This window comes from Lepidochelys kempii, chromosome 1 (assembly GCF_965140265.1).
Source record: "Lepidochelys kempii isolate rLepKem1 chromosome 1, rLepKem1.hap2, whole genome shotgun sequence".
NCBI lineage: Eukaryota > Metazoa > Chordata > Testudines > Cheloniidae > Lepidochelys > Lepidochelys kempii.
Window position 1 is genome coordinate 279,002,608 of NC_133256.1, and position 25,878 is coordinate 279,028,485.

A 25,878-nucleotide genomic window follows, 5' to 3' on the forward strand; every position below is an offset into this window, starting at 1 on the left:
CTTTCACACAGACTAATCATGGTATTTATTACAATTAAACTCTCTGCAGCACCCCAGAGTAACTTAAAAACAAACCAAAACCAAAAAAAAAACCCTATGTCAGGACTAACATCCTTTCAGTACACTATTTACTTTAAGGATACTTTTGCTAAAGGAAATATTAATGGCAAAAGAAGGTCAAGAACAAATTCAGATTTTGAGATTTCATGGTGTGTGTATTTTATAAATTTTGTATTTTGTGAATAGTAACAGGTAGACCTACTGTAACATGTTTCGACATAATCTTAAGACTGGTAGTATTTATAAAAAGCTCCATTTATTAAATAGGGAGGCAGTACTGGAAAGAACAGGAAATTACTTTTGGTTTTGGAAGATCTATCACTCTGCTTCCAAAAGTAGTCAGTTGTGAATTTGTACGTTGGAACTTTTAAGTAGAATTTAGACATAGATCGATTGTGCAGTAATGCAAATTTTCTCTCAAAATGACAGAGATGATGACCTGGGTGGCTCAAGGTATTGGAGATGAGATGCACAAGGGGATTTTCAGTTCTGTATTCACAGTTTGAATTTAGCACGTGATGGAAGTGACAGAAAATTTTCTGATCTTTCAGTGTTCTACATGAAATAAACTACTAGTCTGTCAACTTTCTAATGACCAGGAATTCACATCACTATATCACTACCACTTCTGCTTCTGTCACCACAATTGGCGTCTTGTGCCAGACTGGCAGTACCAGAATGGCAATATTTATCTGAAACACCCTATCCTGTAAAGCAGGTTCTGTTCCTCATGGGGAAGTTTAGGTGAAACATAGTGTGGAGGGAATGTTGGCATGCTACTGCCCAGGCTATACTTGTTCTGCATATATACTGGTGGTAGTGGGATGTGGATGCATCCATTAGAAACATGACAGACCACTAACTTATAGGTCTGGTATCCCCACTTATAGGAAAGTGTGAGGCAACTTTAATAAGACCCTCTTACCAGTTGCTTATAACTTTGTCAATCTTTAATGGTTTGGGCTCTAATTCTACATGCTGATGTCTGACTTAGAGTGGGTTATTTTTGGAAAATCTCTTGTCAAAACAGTTCAGTCATTTTCAATAATAAGACTAGGGCCAAAAATACATTGTTTTGCCCATGTTAAAAATTAATTTGACATCTCTTTTCTTTCAAAAGTTCTAGTGCACTGATGTCTTTGAGCAGGGACTTAAATTTGGCAGGGGAATAGTCTTTGTGACAGGAATGTGCCTTTTTCCATCTCTTTGAAAATCCTCCCAAACTTGATAAGTTTTTCTAAATCTTTGAAAAATGATAATTTGCACATGCTCAGTTAGATTTAATTGCTTTTTATTAGCTAAATTCCCTCAAATTCTGTCCGTACTGAGCATTGCTCAGGAAAGGACTGAGCAGGACTTTTCCTGCAATTGCTGCTGTGTCAGGGCACCTGAACTGACAGCAGGGAACCTGTTGGCCCTGTTCATTTAATGACACCTTCTGGGCCCAAGCAGCATGTAAGAAGAAGCTGCCTGATTTGTATGCAGAGGGAGAAGAGCCAGGCTGCTGGGAGAGGAGATTAGGACTGGAGACTGGCAAAGAGTGTGGGAGGCGAAATACTGGTCTGGCTGGGCAAGGAGACTGGGAGCCAGTAAATGCAGGATGGGGGGCTGAGATCAGATAAGGAGTCAGGGTGCTGGGAGAAAGCTAGAACTTGCTGAGCAAAAGAGCCTGGGACAAGAAGCATGGGGAGAGGAGTGGGTGTCAGATTGGAGGGGGAGCCCATGGCAGGCAGAAGAGGGGCTGAGACCATGGAACATGGGTAAAGGAGGGAAAGAGAGGTGGATCAGATGAGAAACTAGGGTGCAGATGAGATTGCTGGGCAAGGCAATTGAGACTGGGAATTAGTGAGGCAGCGGAAAGGAGGTGTGGTAGAGGGAAGATAGATCTGGTGAGGAGCTGGGATGGTGGGGAATTTGATCTCTGGCTGGGCAAGGAATATGATGAGGAGAAGATGGGGATGAAGGCTAACTGGAAGTAGCTTGTCAAGGAGACTGAAACTGGGATGAGAAGCCTGAGAAGTGGACAAGGAGAATGGCTAGGTGAGACTCAGACAAGGAACCAGCACTGGGGAAGAGACTGGGTTAGGATAGAAGGGGTCAAGCTGGTGGGGAAACGGACAGAAGGGTCTGTGACCACTAGAACATATTCCCCCTAGGGCCTGGAACTGAGCCCAGATTTCTTGGGTCTGACCATTTCTCTTCTGCGAGCAAATATCTGTGAAATCCACTGGCTAAGTGTCCCTCTCCCTTTAATACTGGTCCGCATAATTAATGGATGACAGCCCACTCTATCAGATACTCCATTAGCACAAGTGTCAGAGGTCTGTGCACTTGGTGTCACGTATACTTTTCGTATTTAAATGTGACCGATAGTTCAAGAGAAATCACATAGACCTCTATTTTGGCAAAAGAAAACTTATATATAATTATAGCCAGTTGTATATGTAACCATTGAGAGAGTTTAATCTCTGCTGGAAAGTTTGATGTGAACTCAGTATTTTAACATTTGTTAGAATAGATTGAACTACTGATAGACAAATTTTCATTTTCTTTTTTTTAAGTAACATATTTTCATCATCTGTGTTCAATAAAATGTACTTTTAGTACATCAGTGGTTTAAATTTAGATAGTTTTTGTTCCACAAATGCATTTCAATGCTACTAACAAAACATTAAACTTACCATGAAGTCTTTTATAATTGATTACGAGTTCTTGTATAAATATAATCATAGGAACTACATAAAAATAACAATGGACCAACTTAAACTTCCAAGAACTGGGCATGTCATAGTAGAGACTTCTTACTTAATCTCTAAGACTTTTGTGCCCTTTAATTCTAGGGGTCTTAGTGCAGCGTGTGCTTTCATGTACCTTGACTAATTGTAAAGACAGAATGAGATGCAATAAGTCTGGATTTCTTGTCTTTAGCTTCTCTAAATTCAATTAAAATGTATTCATTAAGAAATTTTTGTTCAGTTTTTTGTGGTTTTCCCATTTACAGATGGATGCAGCTGAGATGAATATCTGTTTACAGGGTCATGCATGCAAGTGTTAAATGTCATACTTCCTAACTCTGCATTAGTAGCCTGAACTATTACTTTTTCTTTCACCCTCAGGTTCATGAAGTTGTTTTCCTGTCTTGTTTTCCTCTTTAGCCCATGCTGTACCAGCTGGAACTTTTGTATTGGCACGAGTAATAGAAAGCACCATAACTCAAGCCATTTTTTTTTAATTTGGTAGGCAGATGCCCTCAATTGAAGAAGCAGATGTCTTTGCCAGTTCCTCCATGTGCATTCCTCTGCTGACCAGCATCACTTTTTGTCTCCTCTGGAATGAACTTAAGACTGCTGGTTTGCAGCCAGGTCTTTTTCTCTCAAACAACTAGGGAGAACAAGAAAGAAAATTTTGTTAATCTGTTAAAAAAAAAAAAAAAAAGGTGCAGTGCTGAATGCTGTTGCAGCTCCTTACAATCTTCCTTATGGTTTCATATAAACATTGAGCAGGAGTGGTGATGGGATAGAGTGCTGTGACATTACTCAGCTGAGACATCTCTGGGAAGGGAGAATCATAGAATCATAGAATATCAGGGTTGGAAGGGACCTCAGGAGGTCATCTAGTCCAACCCCCTGCTCAAAGCAGGACCAATCCCCAATTTTTGCCCCAGATCCCTAAATGGCCCCCTCAAGGATTGAACTCACAACCCTGGGTTTAGCAGGCCAACACTCAAACCACTGAGCTATCCCTCCCCCCCCCAAACTGCGGCCTTGCACTATAAATTGTAAAGGTTTTGAAAGGAACAAGTGAAGCCCCTTTAAACGGGCAGGTCCACTCCTCCCAGGTCTTCTGATGTAGTAAGTAGCATCATATGACTGATGTCAAAGGCTGCTGATACTAGTAGCATGGATGTCTGGCATCTGTCCGCTACCCCTAAACTAGAGAGCACTCTAGTTAATGCTGTTTTCATGCCAGAACCAAGTTTGAAAGTTTGGCTTACAAGGCTCCAAGAAAATCGGAGGGTGTCATTACTGGATATGGCTTTCTCAGTCACCTCCATTGTTTCTTTGTAGTACTGGCAAGGTGATTGTTTTTCAGCATTGGGTTTTTGAACAAGGTCTGAACCACAGAACATTTAAGATCTCCTGAGAGCTTGCTTTTTCTGAGAAAGGTATTTCATTATATCACTCAATCTTCACTGGCTTTACTTATCCAAGAGAGCAGATCCATGTAACTGGTAGTCAAGCAAAGTTCATTCCATCTGGAATCTCCAAGAACTATTTTCATGCAAATTGTGACATGAGCTTGAAGGCAGGTTACATTGCAATGTTGTGGGCCATGTGAGTATCTAGATGGAAGTGGTAGACCTGAACAAGGCTTGGCATGTGGTGGACTCCTGTCAAATATTTTCACACACGTCTAATTGAGTAAAATAGATTACTTTTCTATCTTGCAGAAAACATAGGCAAAAAAATATTTTGCTATAGAAACAGGTTTCTATACCAGATTCCCAAACCTTTTCATAGTGTGTATCATAATATTGTCCTTCCTACTTACAGTTGCATAACATCATGGTGGCAAAAACAGCAATTACTTACATGAAAAATGTTGACATATTTTTATTGCCACGTGTCTGCTCTTGGGGAGAAAAAAGCAAATTACACTTCATTTTCTTGCTGCTCTTCATTTAGTCTCCTTCCATCTTTTCTGTTCCTTGCTCTCTTCTATACAAGCTTCTCTGTTTCCTGATTGTCACCTCCTGCCCTATTGCTTGGCTGCCTTCTCTACTGGATGTGGTGGCCAGCTATTTGGTCCTTTTTTTATCCCTGTTCTCTTGGACGTGCTCCTCACCTGTCCCCTGGTAGCACCATTTTCAGGGAAGCTCACACAGGACTATCTGGCAGTGGGAGCTTAACCCGACATCAGGCTGCTGTGTTTTGGGTCCCACTCAGTGAACCAGTAGCTTCCCTTACACTGGGTAGGCTGCGGCACACACTCTCCACATTGGCTTCCAGGAACGCTTTCTGGGAATGAGCTCCCTGTCTGGTACCCCTTCATGAAAATGGGACCACACAGATCAGGTTGCAGACTCCTCAGTAGCTTAGCACACCGTCTCCCTCAGTTCCACCTTGTGGGTACTTTGAGTTTACCGTTTAACTCTTCAGGGCCATGTGATGGGTGACAGAAACAGACAAGGTAAGCTTTGCAAAGCGTTCTAAACACAAATTACTCTTCACTTGTATAAGGGAAAAATATACACTCTTGTCCCTGCCTTAGTTTCCTCATTACTTTGGATAGTTGTCTGGGCTTATGTCAGATTCCTCTGCAGAGTCCAGGATTCTCCTTCGAATGCTGGTCCCTATGGGTGTCCCACTGTGCATTAGTGTCTACCATCTCCTGCTCTAAACCAAGGACATAATGGGTAGTGCAGACCAGCCATCTCTCCTTCTCAGTTCCTTCTTACCACCAGATGGTCTGAGACAGAACTTCTCTAGTGTCACTGAAGCTTATTCAGCCAGCATTCCTGTAAATATCATACGTTTTTATAACTTTTAGAACAACGTAGTGTCATTTTTAATGTGTGTTAGCTTGTTAAGGCTTGGGTGGGGGGAGGATATTCCCCATGGTGGTATGTCCAAAATCCCAGGCTTCAAAAGCGATCTCTCCAGTTCCCACTCCTTTATGAGCCAAACAAAACAGGCACAGGAGAACAGACTTAGAAAGCATCTTGTGGAGCTTGCAGTGAGGCTGCAGTCTGACAGAGGCCAAGCAGACCCCCCCGACCCCCGGTATAGCGGCCAAAAGGAGTGCGTTGTCCAGTTGAACATTAGATGTAGGGTAGGCAGGAGCAGACAGACTCCTCCTCCAGTACTCTGCACAAGAGCAGAAAGCCTTTTTGTATGCCTTCTGAGAGAATCCCATTGAAATTGTCTTCCAAGAGGACCTCTTCCCTGATGCCTTCCAAGTTGGGAGAAGCACTTAAATCCTCAGAAAATTGCAAAGAGCCTGCAGTGGATCCACCGGCTCAGAAGAGAAAGACTATACCAACAGTATGGGTGGGGTCAGGATCATTACGAGCACCAACTAAACATAAGCATCTCCTGCAGTTGATTGACACCAGCAAGAGACAAACATCCAATGGCTCTTCTGTGGGTCAGCAAGGAAGTAGAGCCCCCTGCTACATTGGTCCGAAGGGTGCATACAAACATTCCACATGTAAGGACAGCTTTACAAGTCTAGAGGACTATATTATCTTTCCTGACCCAGAGTCTTCTCCTGCTTTACACCTCATCTTCATGAGAGAGATTTTGACTTCATTGGTACCAGGATGGAGCAACCAGAGGAGCCACTCTCCAATCCCTCCTACTAGCTGCAAAACGTCCTTGTTCACGGTTCCAGTGGTCTCACCATGATAAATGGATCCCATGTTCTCATCCTCAGAGTTAGATGCTGAGGAAGAACTATATCCTTCCCTTCTCAAAGATGAGAATAACCCAGATCGGGGGTCTGGAACCTCTGGGCCCACTTCTCAATTGCCTAGGCAGGTTTACTCTATCCAGGACTGGTGGTACACCGTGCCTTGGGGACTTCCCTTTACCGAAGTACAAACCATCACACTGACCTTACTAGAGACTGTGTGGGACACATGCGCACAGTACCCTGAGCTAGTTCAATCACACCTCAGTTGATGCCAACCATCTCCACCAGGAGAAGAAACCATTTTCTCTTCTCTGCCAACAGAAGAAAAGGAATTGGAATCGGATCCACTGATACTGCTAGTCCAGACAGCAGCAGCAGTATTGTGGCCAGGCGAGGCTGTGGCACCATCTTCTCCACCTGATGTTTTGAGCAGTTTCCAGACTTACTGAAAAGAGTAGTTGACGCTCTGCAAGTACCATTAGAGTAGGTACAAGAAATTCATGAACGCTGTGACATCCTGCGAAGCACAGAGCCAAGAAAGGTTGTGCTCCCAGTCAACAAAGCCACTGTGGAGCCGACGAAGCCCATTTGGCACATTTTGGTCACCTGAGCCCCCTACTTCCAAAAGACTCAAGAAAAAGTATTGTGTGCAAGGTAAGGGAACAGAATTTCTATTAACGCACCCAGCCCCAAAATCCTTAGTCTTCAGACTGTGAGTAAAAGGAGCAGACAACACCAGGCAAGATGGAGGAGGGAAAGCTGATAGCCAGATCATCCCTGCAGTCTTCTGTAGATGCAGCCAACACAGCTTCACAAGCCATGGCTACAGCTATAAGGATTATACACAGTGCATTGTGGCTTCACTCTTTGGGGTTCCCTTGAAGTACAATCAACAGTGGTATATTTGTCCTTCAAAGGTAGGAATCTTTTCAGTGACAAGAGACAAATCCTTGCTCTTGAACTCAAGGGCAGTGCTCTGCTCCCTGGGGATCTGCACTCTGGCACCAAAGTGGAAGCACCGCAAAACTCTATCCTGTAGACCTCATACAGTACCCTAATGTTTTTACCACCTGTCAAGGTTCCTCCCCCACGCTGAACTCTAGGGTACAGATGTGGGGACCTGCATGAAAAACCTCCTAAGCTTATCTTTACCAGCTTAGGTCAAAACTTCCCCAAGGTACAAAATATTCCACCCGTTGTCCTTGGATTGGCCGCTACCACCACCAAACTAATACTGGTTACTGGGGAAGAGCTGTTTGGATGCGTCTTCCCCCCAAAATACTTCCCAAAACCTTGCACCCCACTTCCTGGACAAGGTCTGGTAAAAAGCCTCACCAATTTGCCTAGGTGACTACAGACCCAGACCCTTGGATCTTAAGAACAATGAACAATCCTCCCAACACTTGCACCCCCCTTTCCTGGGAAATGTTGGATAAAAAGCCTCACCAATTTGCATAGGTGACCGCAGACCCAAACCCTTGGATCTGAGAACAATGAAAAAGCATTCAGTTTTCTTACAAGAAGACTTTTAATAAAAATAGAAGTAAATAGAAATAAAGAAATCCCCCCTGTAAAATCAGGATGGTAGATATCTTACAGGGTAATTAGATTCAAAAACATAGAGAATCCCTCTAGGCAAAACCTTAAGTTACAAAAAAGATACACAGACAGAAATAGTTATTCTATTCAGCACAATTCTTTTCTCAGCCATTTAAAGAAATCATAATCTAACACGTACCTAGCTAGATTACTTACTAAAAGTTCTAAGACTCCATTCCTGGTCTATCCCCGGCAGAAAACAGCGTATAGACAGACCCACAGACCCTTTGTTTCTCTCCCTCCTCCCAGCTTTTGAAAGTATCTTGTCTCCTAATTGGTCATTTTGGTCAGGTGCCAGAGAGGTTACCTTTAGCTTCTTAACCCTTTACAGGTGAGAGGAGCTTTCCCCTGGCCAGGAGGGATTTCAAAGGGGTTTACCCTTCCCTTTATATTTATGACACCACCAAAGGGCATCTGAACCTCCCTGAAAGAGACAAAAGCTGCAGCATGCTAAACAGAATACTCTTCCTTCATCTTTCTGTTCTTAACCATCAGTCAAGAAATAATTTTGATGGGAGCTTCCAGAATTGTGAACAAACCCAGATGCTACTTCCATCAAACAAGTCTCCACTGATCTCAGTTTGGAGATTGCCTAGCTTTTCAGTCCATGACAGAAGACAGATGGGTCCTCTATATAGTACAATCAGGTTATACCATCAAGTTCTCATTCCTTTTCTAGGAGAGGATGCTTGCTCAAGAGGTAGACTTCCTCCTTCAAGGAGCTATAGAGCTAGTTCTTCAACGCCTGAGAGAAACGGTTGTACTTAGAATGCTCCCTCATACCAAAGAAGAAAGGGGGATGGATGCCCATCTTAGACCTCAGGCAACTCAATATCTTCATTTGCAAATTGAGATTCAGAATGGTTACTTTGGCATCAGCTATCCCCTAATTGATCAGAGGGGTCTGGTTCACAGCTCTCAATATGAAGGATACCTACTTCCATATAGCCATTCACTTCTCTCTCAGAAGTTTACTATCGAAAATGACCACTTCCAGTACAAAGTGCTTCCTTTAGCAACTGCCAAAGGTATTGACCAAAGTTTTATCAGTTCTGGCAGCTCATTTCTGACGCCTAGGGTTATCAGTTTCCCCCCAGGTAGACCACTTACTACTGATGGGAGAATCCTACCAAGAAACATTAACCACCACAGACTTGACCAGCCTCCTGCAGTCACTAGGATAAACACAAAGTCCACGTTGATGCCAACTCTGCCTGTGGCAGGGATTGAATCCATGGTCATCCCTAAAGTGTACCTCCCACAGGATAGGTTATAGACCATAAAAGAACTTACTGCGCAACTGAGGCTGGGGTTCACTCCTGTCTCATCCACATGGATCACATGGCATCCTGCAGTTGCATAACCCTTTTATTGAGACTGACTTTGTTGCCTGCTGGCCTGGCTTCACTCAGTTTAGTCAACCAGCAGAGACAGTAGGAGCAAGTTAGGCTCCCTCCCAAATTGTGAGCTTCCCTGGTCTGTGGGAGAACAAGGACCAGATGTGTATGGGAGTCCCATTTGGTCCATCCTCACCACATAAAACCTTGATTATAGAAGCCTCAATGTTTGGCTAGGGTGCCCATCTGGAAAATCATACAGCACAGGGCTCATGGTTGACATGGGAATACAGAAAGCACATGAACCATCAGGAACTGAGCAGGCTGATGCACCAGGTGATGTCAGACAACGTGTCTGAGGTATTCTATATCAACTAACAAGAGCGCGATACACCTCTCTCTGTATAGAAGCTGTAAAACTGTGAACCTGGTGTATCTGACATTAGATAAGTCAGGTACACTGCTGACAACCAGGGTTGTACACACTTCGGTGGACAGCAAATGCTTCTCCCAGTACTGTGAGTGGGAGCTGCGGGAGAAGAGTCTGTAGGTGGTGGCAGCGCGCAGAGCCTCCCTGACTGCCCCTCCGCCTAGGAACCAGAGGGACACATTGCCGCTTCCGGGAGCCGCCTGAGGTAGGCACTGCCTGGAGCCCGCACCCAAACTTCCTCCCGGAGCCCCCTCCTGCACCCATCATTTCCAGCCCCACCCTAGAATCTGCACCCCCAGCCCAATGCCCGCAGCCCCAGCCCGGAGCCCCCTCCTGCACCCTGAGCCCCCCGGCCCCACACCAGAGCCCTCACCACCTTCCACACCTCAACCCCCTGCCCCAATCCAATGAAAATGAGCGAGTGAGCCAGGGTGGGGGAGAGCGAGCGGCAGAGCAAGGAGGGGATGGAGTGAGGCCTCAGGAAAGTGGCAGAGGCGGGGCAAGAGTGTTCGGTTTTTTCTGTGATTAGAAAGTTGGCAACCCTGATATCTGCCACAATGCCTCAAAGCAGTTGGCCAAATATCCAGAGCTTGGGAGTAGTGGGCATATTACTTTTGCCATTTGCAGATTTATTAAGGTAGGGGTGTGTGTGTGTATATATAAAACTTGTATGTATTTGTTTGTATCTTCCCCTGACCCCATCCTCCAAAAATCTCATAACTCTTGTCTTAGAATGTATACTCTCCATGTCTTCATGTGTTTTGTGCGTTTCAAGTACAGTGGAGTCTTGATCCTAATAGGGACTTCTGGGGTCTACAATATGTAAATATTAACAATTGAGTGTTAATCCTAGGAATAAAAGTGTGTGTGTGTGGTCTAATCTTTGCCAATCCTGTTAGCCATGTTAACCAAAAAAAGTATACATTACATAATGCTCTTTTAAATTGTCTTGGTTCCAGCCTTGACAGTGTGCAAATCAAAGGAAGATCAAAACTTGAAAAATTTTTGTCGAGCTATTCAATTACAATCGGTCAGCTTTTATTTTTATTTGATTTTAGCAGATTCCTTTTAAAATTTATTTTAGTTGATTAATAAGAATGTATGAGGTAATCACCATCTAACAGTTCCAAAAAATAAAACTTACTTTTTTAGGATGGCTACTTATAAGAGGGATATTACTTGATGAATAACGATTCTTGAAATTTTGAAATCTCTAGAAAATCCTTAACAGAAAAAATATTTAATAGAGTAATTTTGGAAATCTGAATATAAAATCTTATGGGGAGTTTATTACTGAGGGTGGGATTCCTCTGTCTGCAGAAGGGTTTGGAAATTTTACAGTTACATTGGCATAGATGGAGCAATGGGAATGTGATGAAAACAGCATAAATACCACTACTCAGTTTCACGGGATCATGGTGTGAACAGGAGGAGGCAGGATGGAAGCCGCAAGTATAGCTTGCAACTTGTGAAAGCTTTACTGTGTAAAACAACTTCAGTGTTTTTTGTGTGAAAATTCCATCCAGAAATCTTCACATGGTTGGGATGGGGGCTGGAATCAACTGTAGGTGGGATTTCTATGACACTGTAACTAAGAGAACAGTTCCCTTAAGGTAGGGGAAGTAGAGGGGGTACTTCTTTGGCCTCCTCACTACTCCCACAGCTATTTGTTCTAGGATTCTGGAGCATATACTCTCTCTGCATCATCTTTCTCTGCAATTCCCTAAGGTTAAATAAACCTTTGGTAGATATTTGTATTTTGCCATGCTTAAGTTCTGCAGATCCCATGGACTTCATCACAAAATTTAAATCCAGCATACTGCAAGCTACATAGTGCCTTTGCTAGCAACAGAGGGCCACAGCCAAGACAGCATGCTTATGAGCAATCTGAGTAGAAAATACAGTGTTCAGAGAAATAGCCTCAAAGGATTCATACGTTACATCAGTTTTTCATAAATAAAGAAAATCCCAGTTAGCACAATTATGACAGAGAACACAGTGTTCCCAGTCTTGCTCTAGAGCCAGGAAAGACCCTGCATCTCTGATAAATAACTCCCAATTATATTGGAGTCAAGATTTTGTTTTTATATACATTTCCTTCTAAATAAGTCTGCTTCAAAGAGTGATAAGATTGGATATAACCTTTCATAGTAGTTTATTTTCTGTTTGAGCACATCAGTTTTGGGATTTGAACCTCCCTAGCCCTCGCATCAGAATCTCCAGCTCAGATACGGTTTCTTCGGGGTCTAATCATAGAGTTGGGATGAGTGTGTCTCATAAACTTTGTCAGAAGGGACCATCGTGATCATTTAGTCTGACCACCAGTACGTTACACGTCACAGAACCTCACCCACCCCTGAAATAGACCACTAACCTCTGGCTTTGTTACTGAAGTCTTCAAATCATGGTTTAAAGACTTGAAGTTACAGAGAATTCATCATATACACTAGTTTAAACCTGCAAGTGGCCTTGCCCTATGCTGAAGAGGAAGGCAAAACAAACAAACAAAAAACCACCCACCCATGTTCTCAGCCAATCTGACCAAGGAGAAAATTGCTTCCTGACTCCAAATATGTTGATCAGTGAGACCCTTCAAGGTCTTCCTTAGCTTGGTGATCTGGAATGTTGTGGCAATTTTCTGACGGGCTGTCTATTCACCATTCATATAATCCTTTTTAATAGATATTTTGATATAAAATCATACAAGACAGTGGTAGACATAGTCAAGGTACAAGTTTTGGGGTATAGACCTCCTCTAGCTACACAGATGTTTAAATCTACCAGTGCCATGTCTCTACCAGCACTGTCTAGATGTAAAAAACCACACATTGTCTTTACTGGGGGGGGGGGGGGGGGAAGCTTAGACTATTCCAGAGAATTTAAGCAGGATTTACTTGGACAATTCTTAGTCTTCAACAAAGAAAGCCTATGTCTTAAAATGGAAAACATTTTCATTGAGTTTTCAACAAGTATGGTAGTCTTAATCAAAATTGCAGGCAATTATGTAAATATTACTGATTATTTAGTTTAGTTGGGGTTACAGTTATTCTTGCAGTTACTTGTATATTGTCCTGCAGTCTTGGGGGTCTTCAGTCTCTTACATCCTATCATCCTGAAATTCTTGAAAGGGTTGGGATCTATTTTCCCACTTTTTCATGTGTCCTCCCTCCTGCATCTTGGAACTTTAAATTTGTGTTTAAAAAGCTGATGGAGCTGTAGTTTGAGCCTGTTAGGGGATAGACACTGAGGGTATATCTCAGGGATCGGCAACCTTTGGCACGTGGCCTGCTAGGGAAAGCCCCCTGGAGGGCCGGGCAGGTTTGTTTACCTGCCGCATCCACAGGTTCGGCCGATCACGGCTCCCACTGGCCGCAGTTGGCTGTTCCAGGCCAATGGGGCTGCGGGAAGCGGTTTGGGCCGAGGGATTGCTGGCCGCTGCTTCCCACAGCCCCCATTGGCCTGGAGCAGTGAACCACGGCCAGTGGGAGCTGCGATTGGCCAAACCTGTGGATGCGGCAGGTATACAAACCAGTCTGGCCCACCAGGGGGCTTACCGTAGCAGACCACGTGCCAAAGGTTGCTGATTCCTGGTATATCTACGCTGCAATTAAAAACCCACGGTTGGCCCATGCCAGGTGACTTGGGCTCAGTGGCGGTTTATTTGCGGGGTAGACGTTCAGGCTCGGGCTAGAGCCTTTGCTCTAAGATTCTGTGATGTCGAAGGGTCCCAGAGTTTGGGCTATGGTCTGAGCCTGAAAGTCTACACTGCCATTAAACTGCCCCCTAGCCCAAGCCTAAGTCACTGACATGGGTCAGCTGTGAGTTTTTAATTGTAATGTAGACATACCCATAGGTTACTAGTGCATATCAATAGTATGGTTGTACGCAGGCAATACAGTCTACTTTAACAGCAGTGGCTTGTAACAAATTTTTTAAAAATTGGAATAGTGCCTGAAGATGAACATTCTAATGTACAAACAGAGGAATCAACTAAACTAAGAAAATCATGTTTTTAAAATTTTAAGTAATGCATTTTAACTAACATGGTTTTTGAATACTAGTATGTCTGAGGTTTAACAGATCTTTTGTAAGCTAGTTGTGGCTAACACCAAACAACTCTGTTAGTTCAAACCTGTTGGCTAACATGTTGAGCACATCCAGATTTTTTGTAAACTACATGTGGCCCAAGTGAAATAACCAGTAGCCGGAAGGAAAGTTAATCTGAATTGTTTAGATGGGGAAAGAGAGGAAACAGTCTTAAATTACATGAATTGTTAACTGTAACATTTATGGTTGAAAGCTGTCGCAATAAAGTGCAAGAGGTGAAAGGCATGCCTTTGAAGTTACTTTTAAACATTTTTGCACCAATACTGTACTTAACTACAACCTCACTTCTTAAATACAGAATCTATCTCTGAAAATATTTTCCCACTATAAAAGAAATCCGTGTTCGTATTACTAATGACTTCATACATTCATCTCTTCTCTCTGCCAGCTTCTGTGCTGAGCATTTATTTGTTTGTTTATTGCTTGTATGCTTGCACTCAAACTTTCTCTGACACTCAAATTATTTCCAGTCCAGCTTTCTGCAGGGAGGTCTTCCTGAGACTCTTAAATGAGTTATTTTGTCTTTGCAGCTCTTGAAACAGAATGCATTATTTTACCAATTCACTCAGTATTTTAAATATTCATATAATCAAAACAAAGTTCAAAACTTCTAGGAGGATGTCACACTAAAAAGGCTATAAACCAGAGGTACATTGTGCTATTCTTATCTATTAAGCATGGGTACTATGTACTTTGAAGACAAGACACAGATGAAGTCACTGTTCTTCCCCAAAGATTTTGCCGTCTAAAAGGAGTTTGCAGTTTTTCACAATCATTTGTATTTCATTTCCCTTCCCTTTCTTTTTAATTTCCTCAGGCAAGAAACAAATGTTTTGCTTAAACTAATATGTCTTGGAAAAGTTGTGAAAGACCCATTTTGTCTTAGCAGATACATAATGCAGTTTATTATAAAAGTGCATGTATTTGTATCTTCCAAATGTCTTTTGGATAACTAATGCATAGTCTAATAATCTTTCAAAATAGAATGACAGCACAAAAACACAGCTTTTGGCATCACAGTTCTGTTCTGCTGCTTGCACTGAGACCCAAAAGAATATTTTACTTTAAACTGTGTGTTTGTTATAAAAATGCCAAAGTAACATAAGCCAAACTTTACCAAGTCTGCAAGGCAATTTTGCTGATTGGAATACTAGTTCATGGGGTTTTTTGTATTTATCCGTTTATAAACTCGATCTCTGTGTTTGATAGCTTGTTTAAAAAACAACCACTGCAGAGGCATTGGTTACACAGCACGCTGGTTGATTAATGCTCTGTTAATTGCTTTTCCAGTGTTGAAATACTTGCCATTTGTAGAAAAAATATACCTAGCTTGACGTTCTTGTGCTCCTGATTATTTCCCCTTTTCTATCTTTGCCTTCCTCCAAAACTGGTTATCTTAATACCACTGCCAAATTTTCTAACCACTATACACAGCTCCGAATATGATGAACAGCTCTGCAGATGGACTTTAGAAAAACTGAGGAACCACTTACTGTACCTCATCTGACAGGACATCACAGAGCAGACAAAACTGTGCTCTTGATCGTTACATTGATTGCGTCAGGGGAAAAAAATAACTGTGAAATCCTTAACAAAGATCACATCTACCACAGTCTGCCCACTGCTGAGGGGACAGCTATACAGTCCTTGACATCTAATCACCAGATAGTGATCAAACCTGCAGACAAAAGGGGCACCATCCTCAACTATGATGACTATGTTAAGGGGGCCAACTGACAACTCTCTGACACCACCTACTATAAAGAACTCAAAGAAGACCTCTTATGATAGTTTATCCTAAATTTCTGGGTATAATCAAATCCTTTCTCAGACAACTCCAAGAGAAACTTCATAAACTCATGCCCCATGAACCTACTCCAGGGCCCTTCTACATGCTTCCAAAGATGTACAAACAAGGGAACCTAGGCAGACCCATCATATCTGGCCATGGCGCTCTTACCGAAGTAATATCGGGACTCGTAGAAACCATCCTCAAAGAGAAGACCACACAAAGGACCAGCTTCCTCCAGAACACAACCCACTTGCCCCACAAACTCCATGACATTAACAACCTCCCTCAGAACACCATCTTTGCCACCAGGGTTTTCATTTCTGTCTACACCAACATCCCTCACAATGACAGCATAGCTGCCTGCCTCAAATATTTATAAGACAATGGATAACCCTCAGATAGCCACCCCAAATACATCACCAAACTCATCCATTTCTTCCTCATCATAACGGTTTTACATTTAACAACAAATACTTTGTCCAAACCATGAGAACAGCCATTGGTACTAGAATGGCTCCTCAATATACCAACTTTGAAGAAGAATTTCTGGACAAATGCACCAGGAAATCAGTGAAATACCTGCAATACATGGATGATATTTTCATCTCATAGACAGATGACTTAAACTCCCTCATAGATTTCCATTACAACTTAAACAACCACCACCTGTCCTTTAAACTCCCTGGAACACTCCTATACTAACATCAACTTTCTGGAAACCACAATCAGTTTCAACAATGGAAGCCTATGAATAACTATATACAAGAAGCCCACAAATCAGCACACCTACCTTCATAGATCCAGTAACCACCCCAAACACACCAAGAAATCTATCTGCAACCGGGTACTTAGATACTATAGAATATGTTCTGAGGAGAAAGTCAGGGATATACACCTTAGCACACTCAAAACTGCCTTCACCAAACAAGGGCACTCCACCAGAGAAGTAGATTGCATCATGGAACGGGCCAAATACCCAGAGACAACCTGCTTCAATACAGAAATAAAACCCCCTCCGACTGCACACCCCTAGTTGTCACCTATCATAGAAGATTAGGGTTGGAAGAGACCTTAGGAGGTCATCTAGTCTAACCCACTGCTCAAAGCAGGACCAACCCCAACTAAATCATCCCAGCAAGGGCTTTGACAAACTGAACCGTAAAAACCTCCAAGGGTTGAGATTCCACCACCTTCCTAGGTAACCCATTCCAGTGCTTTACCACCCTCCTAGCGAAATAGTTTTTCCTAATATCCAACCTAGCTCAGCTTGAGACCATTGCTGCTTCTTCTGTCATCTGCCACCATTGATGGAGCCTAGCTCCATCCTCTTTGGAACCCCCCTTCAAGTAGTTGAAGGCTGCTATCAAATCCCCCCTCACTCTTCTCTTCTTCTGCGGACTGAATAAGCTTTGTTCCTTCCGCCTCTCCTCATAAGTCTCTCCTCATAGACTCTCTCCAATTTATCCACAACTTTTCTGTAGTGGGGGGCCCAAAACTGGATGCAATACTCCAGATGTGGCCTCACCAGTGGCGATAGGGGGGAATAATCACTGGCAATGCTCCTACTAATGCAGCCCAATATGCCGTTAGTCAACAGCGTGCCCTTGTTACTAAGAAGGCTCATATCCAGCTTCTCGTCCACTGTAATCCTACAGTAATCTACAGAACTGTCCCCAGCCTTTAGCAGTGCATGGGATTCTTCCATCCTAAGTGCAGGACTCTGCACACGTCCTTGTTGAACCTCATCAGATTTCTTTTGGCCCAATTCTCCAATTTGTCTAGGTCACTCTGGACCCTATCGATCTCCTCCAGCATATCTACCTCTTGTAGAAGCGAGAGAATAACTGCTTGTATGTACTGATTCGGTTCTTTGCCTCTTTTGAGACTGTTATAGGATACTAGTTAGTGTCAGTCATGGTGCTGGGTTTTTTTAATAACATGGACTGATGTTCTGGGGAGTTAGACTGAGATCACCAAATTCCTTTCACATAAGGTAACAAACAGCCGTCTCTTCACACACTATTGATTTGGCCATATTTTGACTAGTGGTTGAAGGCTGAAAAGTGCTATGTCCCATATTCCATTTCCTGAGCCTTCTGGTCCCCCATATAAAAATATTTATATAGGCCATCCTCTAGATTAAAAATAAGAGGGCAGAGTGGCATTCTGTGGAATTGCTGAGTATTAGATCCATGTTCATTTTGACTCTTCTGTCACTAGGCTAATAGAAGAGAACAAGGAAGGACAGTAATTCTTGAACTCGGAGTGCTGACAGTTCAGACCTTGGTTCCAGAGGGAGTTCCCCCTTGTATGTGATAGTGAATCTGTACCTTTTGTTACTGTGAGGAAGTGATTAAAAAGATCATTTTTCTTTAATAAAATAAAGCTTTATTCAATGAAATATCATTTGGTGGTCAAATGTTATTCTGGAGTATGGAGGAAAAGGGCTTAGAATGATCTCTATTCTGTGGCACCTGACGATTCCGCTGTACTTGTGGAATCTTCCAGTGATCACTATTGCTGGGTTATGGCAGCTTGGAGCTACCTAAGTGGAACAAAGCTTGCTGAAATGTATAGAAGAATTGGGTTCTTCCAGTCTTCACCCTCACTTCAGCCTATTTTAAATCTCTTAACTCTTGTTGTTTCCCCTGTTATATGGTGTTATTATTAATGATCCGTAAACATAGAGCAAGGATGATGATGATAATAATAATTATATATAATAACTCAGTGTAATAATGTAACTAGGGCATGAAGAAATAAGATCTTGAGGAAAGTTCAGGGCGGATTGGTCTTGATCATATATTTAGGCTCACAAGCAGTGAGCTGTAATAATAAACTGTACAAGTTAGCCCCTTCCTGTAGGATTTCCAGTGAATCCTGTTTTCTGTTTCTCTTGTAGATCACAAACTTTTTTGTGGCAAATTACTTCCTCTGTTTTTGTTTTATTGAATTTTGTTGCTTTACAAATAATGCAAATAGTTTAAAGAAGTACATGATGCTGTTTGGGACACAAGTGTGTGTTTCTGTTTTTTGGGGGGGTAAGAGCATAGGATTGCTGCATTAACTTATGCGTCGTGAAACTTTATACAACACCGTATTGTAATGTAATAAATTGGTACTGTTTCTTGCATCCTTCCACTTTTATAAAGCCATACTCTTTGCCACTTAAAGTTCACTGCTACAGGGCTGGGGGGAGGGGAAATGTAAGTGAATAAATCTTGGTACACTTAATGTCACAATTTTAAAGTTCTATTTCCATGGCCATCCAGAGCTAGAAGTGACTGTTTCCTCTTTGAAAGCTGTCAAATACTAGTTTTTGAATGGTATAAAAGTCCCACTTTTAGCCATCATGAATTGTAAAATAGCTAACATGTCAGATTAAAATAGTTAGCTTGCATCTTTCCATAATGAGATCATAATTTTCTTTATCATCTCTGGCTAATTTACTTTTGTACTCTTATCTACACTCAAGACATTACTCCCTTAACACCCACGATGTGAAGGGCTTCTAGAGACTTCTTACAAGAGCGGAAACTACAATATCTATTACCTTTTGCTTCATTGATAAACTTAGACCTTTAGATCATCCTTAATCCGTAGGTGTCTTGTTGCATTCTTTACTATAATCAGTGATGATGATTGTTCAGCCTCATTAGGCACCTTTTCCCTTGCTTAACTTTTCTAAATGTTTCCTCAGTTTTAAACTATTTGTCTTTATTGTTGCAACCAGCTTTGTCTTTGACCAAAAGAATAATTGATTTCTCTTCTTTTTAGGACATCCCATTAAATATTTGTAGACTTGCTCTGTCTAACCCCAGCCATCTTTTCACTAGATTGAACGTGTCCTGCCTTTCCATGTATATCCTCTCTAAACCTCTGATCTTGCATGGCCACTGGGTATTGATGTGATTATATCCTTGCATATAATATTTGTTTCTTAATGTACATAATGTATTTTATTAAAGTACTGTAACAAGGGGAAAAAACATGTCTTCTTGACTCTGCTTTTCTTCCATTTTCCTCTCTACAATGTCAGAATAGAAAAGTGATGATTTTTTTTAATAATAAAGAGAAATGGTGAATTCTACTTCCATTAGAACTTTACCTACTCACACTGGGGGGGGGGGGTAGGAAGGAGAGGAGGGAAAACCACACAGAGCCTGAAGAGGAACAGGTTGCTGTAAAACTCTCTGAATACACACATTTGTTTTTCAGCATCTTTAAATGGGTAATCATAGGATACTCCTACCAGTTGGCATAATAAAAAAAAATAATTGCATGATCATTTTTTGGCAAAGATCCCTCAGCAGGGTATAAAATGCTATATTCATTTCTGCTGTTCCAGTGCACACCAAAAAAAAAAAAAAAACCCAAACCAATACAATTGGGGAAATGATTCAGGGTAGCTCAGTTTCTTTATTACAGAAAAAGAATGCAACACTGAATAGTTATTCAGTAAGCTATCAGTTTTGTTTTAATCCCAGAGCATCTTTGAAGACATGGAGCACTACAGCATCACCATTCATTCCTGTCCATGACTTGTTTCTCTATTGAGCCCAGCCTGCTCGTGTCCCTGTGTACAATATCCCGCCATTTAGCCAGTGGTCAGCCTCTAGGACAAACTGATCTTGGTTGTGCTTACGTTATTTTCTTTGCCACCATGTGATCTGTTTTTTTCTGCATTATATATCTATAATTATTTGAATTATCAGAATCTCCTTTCTTCAAGATAGTACAGCTATGGCTGTTAGCCAGTTGTCTAATAGCTCCTCTTGCTCAGATACGTCCTGTTTTTTTCCTTATGCTTTGATAGCACTGGTTGCACTGGCTTTTAGCAGTTGATGTTGATGTTTAGCTGTTAATGTTGTTTATTCCTGCAGCTTTCCCATTTAACTGCTTTACTGCTCTTACTTTATCTGATGGTGGTTCAGAGCTGATATTCATTCTGCCTTGCAATCTGCCCTGTTTATCTTGCATGTCTAGAATGCTTGCTTCTAGGTGAAATGCAGGGTTCAGCACTTTGTCAAAATGTTCCTTCTGGGTTTCCAGCAACTCTTTGGCATTTGTTGCCCATTCACTGGCAGCCTTCTTCACCACTTGCATCATTGGCCTGATTGGGTTTTCACACAATTTCACCTTTTTGTATATTGTTTACACCTTGTTTTCTTGATGCCTTCTCTAGTTCTTGAGCATCTTCTTCCCAAACCTTTTGCTTTTCCAACCTTTGACTTCTCCACTTTGCATAATGCTTTTACTACTTTCACTTTCCAAGCATTCTTAGCTTGTTTACACCTTTCCTGTAATATTCTTGTTTCCTTGTCCAGTTTTTGTTTGCTTATGCATTCCAGTAACTTCCTCTGCTGTGTTTATTGCTTCCTTGAATATTTCCCCTCCCATCCGTAGTGAGATTTCTTCATCATTGCAAATTAATGGCCTGAAATGCCCTGCAAGCGTTACCATGTATTCCTCCCTTACAGAGCTATCCTTTAACTTATCAAGATCAAATTTGGCTCCAGTTGCACCATCTCTTTCTTTCACTTAATCTTAATTTTTCCTGCTAGAAGTTCATCATTACTCGGTCACTGTTGGATGTTAGTCCATAGAAGTGCCATCTGTGCCTTTTTAATCATAATGTGGTCAGTCTGGTTTTTTTTGCTGGCCATCCTTCTCCTCCATACCATTGGTTCACAGCCCCTTATTCTGTAATATTCACTGCAACCTTCTAGGTTTCCCCAAGTTACACCCATTCACCACCCAGAGAATGTATCTCTCTGCTGGAGGAAAGGAGTACTTGTGGCACCTTAGAGACTAACCAATTTATTTGAGCATAAGCTTTCGTGAGCTATAGCTCACTTCATCGGATGCATACTGTGGAAAGCGTAGAAGATCTTTTTATACACACAAAGCATGAAAAAATACCTCCCCCCACCCCACTCTCCTGCTGGTAATAGCTTATCTAGATCGCTTTAGATAAGCTGTTACCAGCAGGAGAGTGCGATGGGGGGAGGTATTTTTTCATGCTTTGTGTGTATAAAAAGATCTTCTACGCTTTCCACAGTATGCATCCGATGAAGTGAGCTGTAGCTCACGAAAGCTATGCTCAGATAAATTGGTTAGTCTCTAAGGTGCCACAAGTACTCCTTTTCTTTTTGCGAATACAGACTAACACGGCTGTTACTCTGATCTCTGCTGGAGGTATCCCAGCTATGGTTGATAGACCAAAATATCAGTTAAAAATACCCAGTTTGAAGTGTGTTGTTGCAAGAGGTATAGTTTCAAGGTCATAAAAAAAAAAGGATCTAAGCTGAATACTATGAACACTAAAGAAAAATGAAACTCAGTTAATTGAAAAAATTAGATAAGTAAACACAAACTCTGAATCCTGGGACTGCTTGAAATGTAGAAAGCTCTTATATTGACAAGTTCTATATTTAACTGTAACACTAAAGAAAAACAGGCCTAGGCAGCATTGTAGACCACTTAGTGAAAACCTGCATCCATTACATAGCAGCGGTGAAAAAAGCAAACATGTTAATTGCTTGCATTAAGAAAGGTAGAGGTTTTCTAAAAGTAAAATAAATCCACGAACCAGTGATGAGTACAAAGCTGATTCTGTCAAGTTTGAAGCTCAAACATACATTTTGCAACATTTGAACTATTGTCTAGAAATATTTCTAGCTCTTATTATGTGAAGATAATCTTGCAAGTATGATCTGACTGCAAATGAACACAGTACTGTCTCACTGAGTCTGCAGACAGAATACTCCAGTGTTGCTGATCAGCAGTTACAAAATGAAATTAAAACACTGGTCAGTTTTACTTTTGTCCTTCAGTAGTGGCCCTAAAGAATCATAGCAGTTTCACTCAGCTGTCCTTTGATAAACCTAGGAGCAGCAGTAGAAACAGACATTGGAGTTTTGATAAGGAAGGGTAGAATAATGGAGAGACATCTATACTTTCAGTAGCCAGAACATTCTGGAAGGTAAAAGGATCTTCAGATTTATGACACCTACTAACCAAAGGCTGAAATGAAAAACTTCCAGTTGGGGGTCTAGAAAGAGTGTCTTTGTAGCAATCTCAGACCCTGCCCCTTAACAGCTGACTGGTGCAGGGATCTGGATTTTGCAGCACATGGATGAGGCAGGGATCTGGATTTCTCATCAGAATTTTGGCTCTACCTTTGCTGTGGGGCCCTTTCTTCTTCTCCAAACCCCAGCCCATAGTTACTACCTGCTATTACTTTTGGACTAGTAGGTCATAGAGAGGATAATGTAAAAGCTAGATGAATATCTTGATCTGAAATTGCAAGTATATTGTATTTGTAAATTGCTTGTATACGAGATGGTTGAGTGTTCATAAAAGCATTAGTGTACTTCATGAAAAGCATGAAATTATATTTTCCTTCTGTGTTTTCAATTTCTTCTAGGAATCCTCTAGGACAGTTCCAAGCAGATTTAAAAGGTAAGGGACTTAGTTTTTAAACGTGTTTTATAATATTCTTTGCATATTGTGAACCTGTCTAAAGCAAAATGAAGTTCATTAAACATTTGGAATATTTGTCAACAGTAGGGCCTTCCCTCTGCTGTAAATATCATGACCTGATTTTTGGGCTAGTATTTAATCACAGGACCTGAGTAAGAGATGTAACAATCTCTTAATAGTTCTTTTATTATTTTGCCATTTTTTAAACAACTAAGCCAGCATTTTATCTGATTTTACTGGAGTTGGTGCTCTCCACAGCATTCTCCACCAAACCAGGTAAGCTGGCTTTTGGCTGAAGTAATGTAGGAGCCACCTGTTTTTCTCAATTTTGCATGTGAACCACCACTCTGAGGTTTAATGTTCGAAGTTAGTTTTCTTGCTGTCTATTCTAATGTCAGTTTAAATTGCCAGTATTTGTTTGAGTCACTCAAACGGTTTGTGGGACAGTTTGTCCTTGGGCTAATTTGGTATTGTCCTATTCACCAACATACCTGCCACTAGGGATAGACATGCCCCAAACTCTGTTCTCTATTCATTAATGTCTTGTTCGTAGCCTTTGAGCCAAGCAGTCTTGTGGTCCTAATCTTGGTACTTCAGAGAAGAATAGCGCTTCAGTAGTTTGTTTGGTACGGTGGGGGAAGAGTATAGAAACCCAATAACTTGTAATTTTTGGCAACCTAAAAGTAATCTAGATACAGCCATCCTTTACTACTTGGTTTCAGTCAGTTTATTAGGAAGTATTAGTGAGAATCTGTGGACATGTCAGCTAAAACAAAACCTATTTCAATAGATCTTTGTTTTAAACTCAACCAAAGAATGTTCCCTTTTTACTGTCCTTTATTCAAAAGCTACTTTGACATGCCTTTGTGTTTTCCTGATTAGGTAAAGATACTCTTTTTGTTCTCTCTACCAAATTTATTTTCTGTCTTCATAGGCTATTGTATTAGAATAGTTGTAACCAACCCTTAGTATCTCAACTAGTGTGGAGTGGCATACTACCCCACAGAATTGTTCGTCCTTCCTTTTATGTCTGTGGCTGATATTCTGCATCCTCGGTAGTCTTAGGGCTAGTCTTCACTAGAAGCACTACAGCGGCACAGCTGCACTGATGACGCTGGGCCTCTGTAGTGCGTCTGGTGAAGATGCTTTATGCCGATAGAAGAGAGCTCTCCTGTCGGCATAATAAAACTACTTCCGCGAGAAGCTTTCCTGCTGAAATACCGCTGTCAACACCAGCGCTTAGGTCAGTGTAACTTACGTCATTCAAGGGACTGGCTTGTTCACATCCCTAAGCCACATAAGTTATACCAACATAAGTGAGTGGCGTTCAAGCCCTTAGTACTATGTTGTCTGTGAATACTTCCCATTGTTACAGCATTTCCTCTTCCTGGCCAATCATTTTCTCAAAGAATAATGAACAGAGTTGTCATCCATAGCCTCCCACCCTTGTCTCTTGTCCACTTTGCATTCAAACTGTCAGTGTCCTCTTCCACGCTACATGGGCCCAGCAGAGAACACTCACTGAGAGCACAGGAGAGACTCCCTACTTTCAGCTCCAGTGGAACTGGAGCGCCTCAGTAGGTTAGAAGGCCAACCAGTACTACAGGTTTTATTTCCTGTCAGAGTGATGTACATGCAGATTCCCTGATGTGGATGCAGATTCCCCTCTCCTAGTTAAACACACATTCTATTGATAGAGAAGTCTTTGTCCTGAAACCTTGTGGACAGGAAGCATCGTGCTTCTTGACAACTGACATGTCTTGACCAGACAAACCGAGTCTGCCTCACTAAATGACGGGACAATGAAAGTTCAGTATGCTGATCTTAAAGTTTACAGTTGCGGGACCCTGCCTCTGGATTTCCTGTAATCAAAAACCCTTCAACATTGCAAGTATCTGCCATTCTGCTATCACTGGAAGCATTTTCAGTACAGTGCCAGTCTCTCCTTTTTGATTTTTGAACCTTGTTAAGGGCCTTTACCTAGGTGATCTTGGACATGGTTGTGTGAGGGATCCACGTTGACCCTTTCCTGGGTGACTTCTGCTCATCATATCTTCAAAGGAGAAGCATTCTAGGATTTGTCTGCAGGCATGAATTTGTTACGTGCAAAAGAAAATAATCACCCCTTTTCAGTACGCAGGCTGCAACATCTGAGTATTGTCCGAGACAAAATCAAATACAGCTACCAGTCATGTTGTTGTTTTGAAAATCCTTCCCCATGAGGGCTCTGTAGAGGGCAAAGAAGTTCATTCCCTGAAGTAAGACTTAACTCAACGAATTGAAGCCCAGGATATTTTTTCAGAACCAGAGAGGAATCCTCATCCAGTTTTCGACAATAAGGAGCGCATTTAGAATCCCAAGTGACGAAAATTAGCTATACAGAATCAAAGAAAAGCACCACCTAGTTAGAGCACACTTCCTCTGCTGTGTTTTCCACCAAGCAGTATTTGACAAGCAGGTTATAGTCCTAGCTAACCCCAGCATCTTCTGAATGTCTTCAATTATATCCTAACCCAGAGCTTTGTGCCTCATTTTACTCATTCCAAGCTGTCAAACCTATGGATTTTTCCAGTCCCCGAGTTATGTGGGCACTCATTTTTTGGGAGTCAAGCATGCATCCCTTTGAAGTAACTTTGATTTTTCTGAGTGGGTTA

The 25,878-nt window shown here is 41.7% G+C and overlaps 1 protein-coding gene across 3 annotated transcripts in view; it reads left to right on the forward strand.

Moving 5' to 3' along the window:
• The window catches only part of PAWR (pro-apoptotic WT1 regulator), a 141,168-nt gene that overhangs the window by 94,420 nt on the left and 20,870 nt on the right, over positions 1-25,878 (forward strand). For all 3 annotated transcript variants that reach the window (XM_073327682.1, XM_073327680.1, XM_073327681.1), the window contains exon 4: positions 23,169-23,203. In XM_073327682.1, the coding sequence (XP_073183783.1) occupies positions 23,169-23,203 (35 nt within the window). The remainder of the gene's footprint in view (positions 1-23,168; positions 23,204-25,878) is intronic.